Raw genomic sequence first — 10,080 nt, 5'->3', positions numbered from 1 at the left:
ATGAATTCATAAGGTGGAAGAAACATGAAAAAAAGCATTAATGAAAAAGAAATAGAAAAGCATGCATATTGAAGAAGCGACTCCACTGGGGATCGAACCCAGAATCTCTGGTTCCGTAGACCAGCACCTTATCCATTGGGCCATGGAGTCCTCCATGCAACTGTCTCATAGAACATTAAATATAATCAAATATAATCATCACGGACGTACATCTAATTAACCACTATTTATTTATTTAATTTAATTTCCTTAAAATCTAAGAAAAATGGAGAGAATTGAATAGGGAGGATTAATTCAAATGGAGCTAGCAAATAATTTTTTGAAACCTATATTTAGGCGTTACTCAAGAAAAGAGTACTCGTGATTGGTGTGAAGGAAAAGACCTGCATGCATCATGTGTATAATAAATGGTGTGAAAGAAGAGATGCTGAGTATTGTCTTTTTTGATCAGATGTAAGTAACGTCCAAATTAACGTGATAAGCATGAGTACTTTGGCGTTAATTCTGATGTTAAAGCATAGTATTATAAATAGGACGTTCATTGGCAAGGTGTTCTTCACATTCATCATCTTCTCTAGCTATATACTGATCATCGAAGAGAAACTCAAAAAAGCTTATATAGATATCTATCATCAATGGCCGCCAGCCTCGTTGCTCCTGACACCCATTCTCCTATGGAAGATGCTGAAGCTCTCCGAAAGGCTTTCAAAGGTATTAATATTCTTAATCAACACATGATATATGCTAGTACTGTACGTATGCATGTCGTAGCTAGTTAGGGGCAATAATCTAAACATATTTAATTTTTTGAAGTGTTTGAACCATTAAAACATAAAAAAGAAAAAAGAAAAAGAAATTGAAAGTGTCCATAATCCAAATATAGTTGAACAACCCGGCCTACATCCACCCATCTTTAATTAGATCGTCATCATGCTCCTAATTCAGAGATGAATTAGTTGAGTAGTCGTGGAAAGGCAAGAAATTAATTAAGAAAAGGGCGCCACGTACTAATGGATTCATGTTTTTAATTTTAATTAACAAGCATTTTAGAGAATATAATGAAAATTTGGAAACTTCCTAAATGAGAATATTGTACGTAGAGGAAATTTCCTTGTAGTTTCCTTACAAAAGATATATATTTTCAAACTATTAACATATATGTACTGCACGCATCATCATCATCATCAATTAATTCGGGGTGAATGGAAAAATTGTAGCCATTGAAAAATTAAGTGGAAATTAAATTAATTCTGTCATCATGTTTGGTTGATCGGATAATTAATAGTAATGCTAATTAATTGACTGGATGGAAAATTAATTAATTACGGTTTCAGTGCAGATCAGACTCATAATTTGATCCATCATGTATGTTTAGAGGAAATTAAGAATAATATTTTTGTAGTGCCAAGAAATAAAAGAAAGGGAATTAATTAATCAAAATTAATATCCCAATATATATCCGAAATTAAATGTCATGCTTCATCACCTAACATATTAATTATATATATATATATATATATATATAAGAACGAATAAACCAACTAATTGAAAGCGTATTAATTAAGTTCCATATTTATATTAATGGATCTGTGGCTGTACGTGTGGGAAATTAAAACATACGAACTTAAAGCATTTTTCATATACATAAGCTCCTTCACATGAGCAGTCTATACTCTGTCAAGAGAGATTGGAGAGCTAATTAACAATGGCGACCATCATTGTTTCCCAAAACGCTTCTGTCCACGAGGACGCACAAGCTCTCCGGAAGACTTTTCAAGGTTAATTAATATTAACTTGTTCGTTCTTTGATTTTTCCATTTTTTGAATTATTTTTCTTGGTGACTGAGATTAGTAGTAGTAAGCGGTCTAATTAACTTCCCGGCCATCTTTTGATCAAGTCATATGCAATACGTACGCGCGTGTTGATATGTGAATGCTCAACATATCAAAAGCATTCATATAATTTGTGGTTGGATTTCGTAGGCTTCCTTTTTAAATTCATATAATTTTCCTCATTTTACATCATAATTCTCGTTCCCTGAGGACTGAAGAAAATAACATTAATGATGCCACTTTTATATATGTTCAAAAGAAAAACCATGATTTGTGAGAAATGGTAATTGTTCTAATCTGCATTTTTGCCCTTTTTCTCGATCTTCAAACATGATAACTTGTTAGGATGGGGAACTGACGAGAAGGCAATAATCTCAATACTCGGACATAGAAATGCTGTTCAAAGGCAGCAAATTAGGCAAGCTTATGAGGAGCTTTATCAAGAAGATCTCATCAAGCGCCTTGAATCTGAACTCTCGGGTGATTTTGAGGTTAGTCGATCGATTATCTTAATTACATGATTTATCTCGTAATCATAAACAAGTTGATCAATCTTTTTGGAAAAATATACATGATATATAGAAAGCGGTGTACCGGTGGATATTGGATCCAGCAGATAGAGATGCTGTTTTGGCAAATGTAGCCATCAAGAAAGCTGAGACTGATTACCATGTTATCATCGAAATTTCATGCATCCTATCTCCTGAAGACCTCTTGGCGGTGAGGCGAGCCTACCATTGTCGCTACAAGCGTTCCTTGGAAGAAGATGTGGCTGCTCATACCTCCGGTGATTTGCGCAAGGCATGTATATTTATTCATTTATTTGTTGTTAGCATATTCTATATGAATTAATTAAGTCCCCTCAATTTCTTATCCGAACTTGAGGTGATAGAGCAATTAATTAGGGGTTTTGGTGACAATTACAGCTCTTGGTAGCCCTAGTGACTGCTTATCGGTATGCTGGCCATGAGATCAATGAAAGATTAGCGAAATCTGAAGCTGATATTCTTAACGATGCTATCAAAGACAAAGCATTTAATCATGAAGAAGTTATCAGGATTCTGAGTACAAGAAGCAAGGCGCAGCTCATCGCCTCTTTCAACCGCTACAGAGATGAGCATGGCATTTCCATCACTAAGGTACGTACCAACATTCTCTGGGTTTTTAAAAAAAAATATATTAATTAACAAAAATAACACACAAGTATTTAATAGTATAAAGAACTGATGATCTAAACATGCCTTTTTCCCCAGAATTTGTTGGTTGATTCCGATGAGGGGACGTTACAAAAGGCATTGCATGCTGCAATTCGGTGCATCAACGACCCAAGGAAGTATTTTGAAAAGGTGACATTTTATAGAACAAAGATGAATTTTGAGTAATAAAATAAGTTCCAATTAATGACTAGGAGCATTTTCTTGGGTATACTGCAGACAGTACGCAATGCAATAAAAGAAAATGGGACTGATGAGGATGCACTGACTCGTGTGATTGTAACGAGGGCAGAGAGGGACCTGAAGGACATCAAGGAGCTTTACTACCAGAGGAACAGTGTTTCCCTTGATCATGCAGTGGCCAAAGAAACTTCAGGAGATTACAAGGCCTTCCTCCTTACTTTGCTTGGGAAGGAAGATTAAGATGGATGCAAGCTTTCCTATGAGAGTCTTGAGAATAAATTTGGTTAATTGTGGTGTTCTAAGTTGGACTTTGTTGCTGGGTGTCTTTATTTTTCATGGTCTTAACTTGAATTTCTATGGAGTATGAATTTTGAGTGTTTTGGTGAGTGCTTTGTTAAGGAGTTTGTTGTCGAGGACATTAGTTTAAGGGTGCAGTAAATGGGAATTGAGTCTCTGATCCAAGGCATCAATTGAGAAATTGTACCAATTCGAACCCGGAAAACATACAATGTTGAATGTTCTTGGTCCACCCCTGCCCTCCCTAATCAATGTGTTAGATACTAATATGTTTATGATCTCAACCGCGACATGAAACTTATAATTATATGGGAATTATTATCCATCACACCTTTTAGTAATCTGAAAATCAGTCAAATCATTAGGGAATTATAGTTGGGAATGAAGATATGAGAATACCATGGGAATTATAATTGTGGTTCGAAAGGGAATTAGATGAATAAGATAATTGAAAATTTATACCAGTTTGCTTATTGTATCAAAATGGAGACAGACTAAACACAGTATAAAACTTCCATATGAGTGGCTGACCACATTTGGTTTTATGATGTAAAACTCATACAAGCACAAGAACACATGCCGCAAGATTTTGATTTTCTTGAAGGATATATAGTTGTGATGTAATCATGATATTCCTCGCCACAAGTGAGGATTATTAATAAAATCTCCGGATAAAAAAAGGAACACTTGCCGCAAAAAGGAAAAAGATTGACAATCAGCAAGAAAAGTACATGTAAGTAACCCAATTATTATGAATCATTCGATCAACTCCCATATTTCCAATTAGCCACCTCTTGCAATTAAAGTGAGCAAGAAATCCTTATAGTTCCCATTAGCTGTATCTTCAATTTTCTTGGACAGAGAAACCCCATATAGTTTATTGTACTCCTCCTTGATCTCCTTCATATCTGTGTCGGCTCGGGTTACTATTACTCGAGTCAATGCTTTTTTGGTCTTCTTATCCACATCCCTTTTCAGTGCAGTGTTCAAGACCTTCAGAAAAAATGTTACAAAAATAAAAAAAATTAAGTAACTTTGCATTTTGCATATCCTTGCAATCTGGATGTGGCTTCCATATTACCTGGCTGAAATATTTTTGAGGCGTGCATATGCATTGCACCGTCTCTTTTAACCGCAAATCAGCATCGAGATCCTGAACAAAAATTATGGATGAAAATTTAGGAGTGATTTAAACACTGACACTTCAATTATTGACAATAGAGAATGCCATGTGCAGGCTTTCAGATCATATTTCTTCTTGAAACAGAGGTAATGATTGTTGGTACAAGGGGAGTGAGGCCTGGAGTCTTTGAAGTTATCTATTGGTATTGTGTTGGAATGGGGTTTGATGGAACAAGATAGTGAAACCCAAAACAGGACAGTTGAGCATCATTGGATAGGGTTCTTTTCTGTAGTGCACACATCTTTACAGAGTAGGAAGTTAGGAATTCAATATCTAAAATATTGTTATCTATGATCAAGAAAATGTAGTCATGTCTTCAATAGGACTCCATTTTTAAAGAACACTTGGGCTGTCTTCAACGTGCATATGGTTAGGAAACAAGCGCTGAATTAGATTGTTATTAATAGTGCATATTCCTTCAATATTGGTGCTTCTGTAACTCATACCTCATCAATGTTCTTGCCAGAAATCTCCTTGTAGTGCTTATATATTGCTTGGAGGTGGGGCTTGCTCCTTGTTGTCAGCACCCTTATTACTTCCTCGTCGTCAATGGGCTTCCTCTTATTGGCATCTTTTATGGCATTAACAAGAGTTTTAGCCTCAAATTTTGCTGCATCGTCATTAACCTTTGATCCTTCATACCTATAGGCACTAACAAGTGCAACCAAGAGCTGTTCAAAGCATAGTAGAAAATAGTCATATCACTTCCAGAGAGATATAGATACGACATTAAATATATATGTGGGGTCCACGTGATGTTCCTATTTCTCTCTAAAATCAGACCATTCAATTCCATCAGACAATTAGATCAGCTAATCTTGATACACTTCCACCAAAACTCATACATAGGATTATTACACTAATGCTACCAATTACCTTACGTTCACTGCCATGGATGTGGTGGGCAACATCTTCCTCTAATGAATGGTCAAAGAGAGAATGGTAGGCCCTCCTTGCTCCCAAAAGCTCTTCAGCTGATCTGGTGCATGCGATCTCTATGAGAATGCCATGCGACTGCGGACCCTTCTTGATCAAGGCCTCCTTTGCCAACCTAGCATCCCTTTCCCATGGATGCATTGTCCAAAGCACCACAGCATTCTGATCATCATTCAAAAGACATGTTATCTCAATAGTTCCCACGTTCCAAGTTATTATTATTATTTCTTAGAGAAAATATATTTGTAAATTGTGCAATCGCCATGTAATCGTTTTGAAAAAAATTAATAAAACATAAGATCCATATGAAAAAAATTAATTTTTTAATAATAGACCCTACTCTTTTTTAAAGCGATTATGCAGCATTTCCGTACTTCACGATTGTACGTAGAATTATTATTATTATTATTTTTTTAATCGTCTGAGCAGTATTTTTTAAGTTAAAAAAAAAACAATCTGATTTTTTTTCCCAATTGATTACACCTTATTGTATACTCATGGATAGTGTTAGAATTAAAATTTTTGAGGACCAAGCTATACCAAATTCTTTTAAGGAGCCACCATTAATAAAACAATTTTTAAAAAAAGCTTTTGAAATGTTGCAAATTGTTAAAGGTAAAATTACTAAAAAGCCCTTGAAACTTTTTTCCCTTCAAATTTGAAAATACTAGTTAAGATTTTATTTTATTTTTTAGAACAAAATAATATAATCTGATACTGTTAACTATAGTACGAATGCGATAAACTAGAGAAAAGAGTTTATAAAATGAAATCACCTTAAAACGCATGAATTCATGCTTAAGAAGCCTGACATGGTGATCATCCCACCGCTCGAAGTTACGTTCGTCCTCTACGAAGAAGTGCGGACTTCCTTTCCGAAAGGATTTCCTTTCTTCAGGATGCCATTTTCCCAATATCGACACTAATGCCTGCTCGTGGATTCCATGCCCTGCATAGGTATACCAACTGTTAAGATAATAGATAGCTTTAATTTCCTCACTTCAGAAGAAGGAGAAAATGGATTCCATTTTCCCTTGCACAGAAGAAAGTGAAGAAAGACTGATACAAATCCTAGGAATTAGAATGAAAACATAAAAAAGGATTAAAAATAAAAAATAAAAAAAAAGGAAAAGAAAAGAAGAACTAACGTGAATTAAAATTGAATGGCTTTAAACCAAAAGAAAGTTGAAATGCAAGTAATATTTATGAGGAAAAAAGGAGGAAAACGAAAGTAGTACCAGAGAAGGCCTCGGTGAGAGCTTCCAATTCATTAGGGAGAGCCATCGATCCTTTTGTGTCGGAGTTTAGGCAATGGAGGATGGAGATCTTCTCGGCCAAGAGTAGTAATTTATATAGACCCCACAATGTCAATTATGTCATTTAATAATTATAAGGGCATTTTGGGTGTATCAAATATTACCAATATGATAATAATAGGGGTTGGTAAAAACCGAAATAAAACGGAATTAAGAGTTTAATGACATGTAGCTCCCGACCGACCACTTTAACGTATTATCGTTTATTACTTCAGTTTTATATAATCAAGTACCATACTGTTTTATTCTTGCAATGATGCTCTTACATTCTGGTGTATTTCTTAGAATACCCCAGAACTTGTTACAATTCATACTTCTCACCAAACAATATCAGAATATATATTATATTCAAAACCCAAAGAAAAAAAAAATAGAGGTGTGTAGCACATGCCATATATATAAGACGTATAATTAATATAGGTAGGTTCAAATATTAATGAAGAGTCTCCAATGATATTCTGTGTAATATCTCATATAATAAAGATAAGTGTAAGTGGTGAATAAGATCGCACATTACTTGAGAATGAAAAATTATTACTCTTTATAAGGTTCCAATGTGCTTCTAATTATATCATTGACTAGTCATTTTAGAATATAAGTTATGTGGTTTGAGTTTTTCATTGGAGCATTACAAATGGTATCAAAGCTTATCCCAACTAGAAATGTGTGATTTTAGCCGTCACCTACAATGGACATGTCCGACGAAGACGTCTGAAATTTAAAGGAGTGAGATTGTGATACTCCATATGATAAATATAAAGGTAGGTGGTAAATGAGATCTCATATTGTTTGGGAAGGAAAAGTTTTTGTTTTTTATAAGATTCTAATGGGGCTCCAATTGTATGATTGACTAATCTTTTTGGAATATAAGCCATATGGTTTGAACCTTCCATTGGAGCGTTATATTCTGATTACAAAATATATCTAACATGAGATATATATATATATATAATATATATTAATGATCTTAATTATATGGGGTGTGGATAGAACATGATGATGATCATCATCGCGGCCAATTATTGCAATCCTTATTCTGCTTTGTAAGTATCATGCATGAGTATCACATGTATATACATATAATAGATAGGTCATATATATTATCTTGTACGTACGTCCAATTAATAATCCATTTCGTTAGGTGGCAGCTGGAAAACAATATATCGTAGGGCCAGCAGCTTCGACATGGTTTGGTGGCAATAATAATACTATATATTGTTCGATCTTTAGTCCTTGGACACTGCGTGAGCCGTAGTACCGCAATTGGCTCTGATCTCTCTACGCGAGGCAAGTTTCAAGAGGGACATGTTGGGCTGGATATCGACTTATTTCGAAAATTATGGCTTGCATATATTTAGAGGTAATCTGTGCTAGCTGTCTGATCAAGAGATGATGGGATGGATCATATACAATAACTTTCGTTACAGATCGTACGTACAATATTAATTAAGAGTATATATACATCCTGAGTTTATGGCCTCAACCCTCAAGCAGCGCGCTATCTTTCTCATCATCTTGATAACTTCAAAGATTATATATGCATGGAGTATATATATCCGAGGACATGTTTGGATTAAGATAGTCGCGTCGATCGATCATGTTTGTCTTGTCTTAGTTGACGTATTATTATAATTTTATCTATATATGAATATTTAATCTATTCCTTTATAACTTGAGTGTGTGCGTGATATGTCAACTGTCATATATATAATTAGTTATCGAAAATCACATTTAATGTTACATATAATATACAAATTATAATCTCACTTGGACATATATAACGAACGTACGATAGATTCTGAGCGATGAGGTTGTAGATTTTATGATTATAAAGGGATCGGATCAGATCATCACAGTACTAACGTTAAAAAAATCCGACAGTATATTTTTCCTTCAAATGTGTACGTGGGGATCATCATCACATGCAAGGAGAAAAAGACAATCCTTGTGGGCTCTGTAATCGGCTATCTGCTTTTGTTGTTGAGATGTATGGCCATGATCATGTTCATGAATTATCAAGTCCTTACAGGAAGATGATCCATATATATACGTGCAGCCCCATGTCTTGATCATCGTCTCCTTTATTATTATATGTCCTACCATGTCGACTATGATTGTCAATTGACATCAATTGTTTTTGCATGAGGAAAGAATGCATTATATGCTAAAAAAAAAAAAGGCTGGATAGATAGTGATTGATGAGTTGGAACGTCCTGGAAGAAATAATGCTTCCTTTCCATCTCTGTCTTTTGGTAGCTGCTAGGCCGGCATTAATATTTGAGCGCAAGGAAGGAAACCAGGAAACAATGAGAAAAAAAATGGAAGAAAAGTTTGGAACTTGGTTGCAGGTCGCCAGGATTGTTGAATATTGTTGCATGCATATATATATATATATATCATGTTGATCATCTTATTGATAGATCACAGACTGCAAGTAATATTAATGAAGCTGCATGTGGGCATCGATAAAGGAGTCTCAAACACGATTACTATATATTCCCCAAATAAATGAAACATTCTTTTAGAACAGAGTTTCTATTGGAATATTAAACAAGCGATTTAATTCATCGTTTTTAAAAAAAAATTATATTAAAACGATCATGAATGTAACGCTGCTACATATCTGAAAAAAGACTTTAATTTGTATGGTTGAGTCTATATATTAAATAAATGTATATAAATATTGGCAGGTTGAGTTGAATATTAACTGATACGTTTATGTACATAGAGGTTACATTTTATTAGAAGTTATGACCAGTTTATAAAGACCATATATCTGATCATCAATATTGGGTGACAAATTTAGCCTCTTGAGTATGAAAACAATTAAATAAATGTAAATCTCAGGAGTTAATCGCAAAAGGAAAGAAAAAAAAAAACAATTATTATGAAGTAAATAAATTGTTCATGACATGGGACGAGTGAGAAATACAAAATAATTAAGCATGGGAGTTCATAGAAATAGCAAGAACGTGAAGATGAAAATCATAAATTGGAAAAAGAACAGGGGCTTGTTATTTACACCCCCCATACTTTTGGAATATATCATTCAACCCCCTGAATTTTTATACAATCAAGAGGGTATTTTCGTCCATAAAAAGATGGACGAGAAGTTCTT

The 10,080-nt window shown here is 34.4% G+C and overlaps 2 protein-coding genes and 1 non-coding gene across 5 annotated transcripts; 1 reads left to right on the top strand and 2 right to left on the bottom strand.

Annotated features, from left to right (window-relative positions):
• Positions 1 to 77: 77 nt before the first annotated feature.
• Positions 78 to 150, bottom strand: TRNAR-ACG. Its single transcript has one exon. It is a non-coding gene; the product is annotated as a tRNA-Arg (tRNA).
• A 403-nt stretch (positions 151 to 553) lies between these two features.
• Positions 554 to 3,759, top strand: LOC121239586 (annexin-like protein RJ4). 2 transcript variants are annotated; one of them, XM_041136857.1, is made up of 6 exons: positions 554 to 711; positions 2,179 to 2,324; positions 2,416 to 2,634; positions 2,760 to 2,972; positions 3,087 to 3,179; positions 3,267 to 3,759. In XM_041136857.1, the coding sequence occupies exons 1-6, from the start codon at positions 636 to 638 to the stop codon at positions 3,468 to 3,470; spliced, it is 951 nt and encodes a 316-aa protein (XP_040992791.1). In that variant the 5' UTR covers positions 554 to 635; the 3' UTR covers positions 3,471 to 3,759. The 2 variants fall into 2 exon arrangements, with proteins under 2 accessions (XP_040992791.1, XP_040992792.1); XM_041136858.1 differs by lacking the exon at positions 554 to 711 and adding an exon at positions 1,614 to 1,778.
• Positions 3,760 to 4,022: 263 nt separating this feature from the next.
• Positions 4,023 to 7,023, bottom strand: LOC121239587 (annexin D4). Of its 2 annotated transcripts, none has more exons than XM_041136860.1 (7): positions 6,885 to 7,023; positions 6,423 to 6,595; positions 5,587 to 5,808; positions 5,157 to 5,381; positions 4,609 to 4,680; positions 4,266 to 4,520; positions 4,023 to 4,212 (listed from the first exon to the last, which is right to left on the bottom strand). In XM_041136860.1, the coding sequence occupies exons 1-6, from the start codon at positions 6,928 to 6,930 to the stop codon at positions 4,311 to 4,313; spliced, it is 948 nt and encodes a 315-aa protein (XP_040992794.1). In that variant the 5' UTR covers positions 6,931 to 7,023; the 3' UTR covers positions 4,023 to 4,212; positions 4,266 to 4,310. The 2 variants fall into 2 exon arrangements, with proteins under 2 accessions (XP_040992794.1, XP_040992793.1); XM_041136859.1 differs by having other exon boundaries at positions 4,023 to 4,215; positions 4,267 to 4,520.
• Between the last annotated feature and the right edge of the window lie 3,057 nt (positions 7,024 to 10,080).

The sequence above is a fragment of the Juglans microcarpa x Juglans regia genome, chromosome 7D, assembly GCF_004785595.1.
Source record: "Juglans microcarpa x Juglans regia isolate MS1-56 chromosome 7D, Jm3101_v1.0, whole genome shotgun sequence".
Lineage (NCBI taxonomy): Eukaryota > Viridiplantae > Streptophyta > Magnoliopsida > Fagales > Juglandaceae > Juglans > Juglans microcarpa x Juglans regia.
The sequence above is the reverse complement of the archived record's forward strand: the minus strand, read 5'-3'. Positions and strand labels throughout refer to the sequence as shown.

Excerpts from the sequence above, each read along its gene's own strand:
- LOC121239587 (XM_041136860.1), bottom strand. The coding sequence starts at position 6,930 with ATGGCTCTCCCTAATGAATTGGAAGCTCTCACCGAGGCCTTCTCTG. Across the intron at positions 5,809-6,422 it reads ATGAATTCATGCGTTTTAAG|AATGCTGTGGTGCTTTGGAC; the intron begins GTGATTTCATTT and ends AATGATGATCAG. Across the intron at positions 5,382-5,586 it reads TCCATGGCAGTGAACGTAAG|CTCTTGGTTGCACTTGTTAG; the intron begins GTAATTGGTAGC and ends TGCTTTGAACAG.
- LOC121239586 (XM_041136857.1), top strand. The coding sequence starts at position 636 with ATGGCCGCCAGCCTCGTTGCTCCTGACACCCATTCTCCTATGGAAGAT. Across the intron at positions 2,325-2,415 it reads AACTCTCGGGTGATTTTGAG|AAAGCGGTGTACCGGTGGAT; the intron begins GTTAGTCGATCG and ends CATGATATATAG. Across the intron at positions 2,635-2,759 it reads CCTCCGGTGATTTGCGCAAG|CTCTTGGTAGCCCTAGTGAC; the intron begins GCATGTATATTT and ends TGACAATTACAG.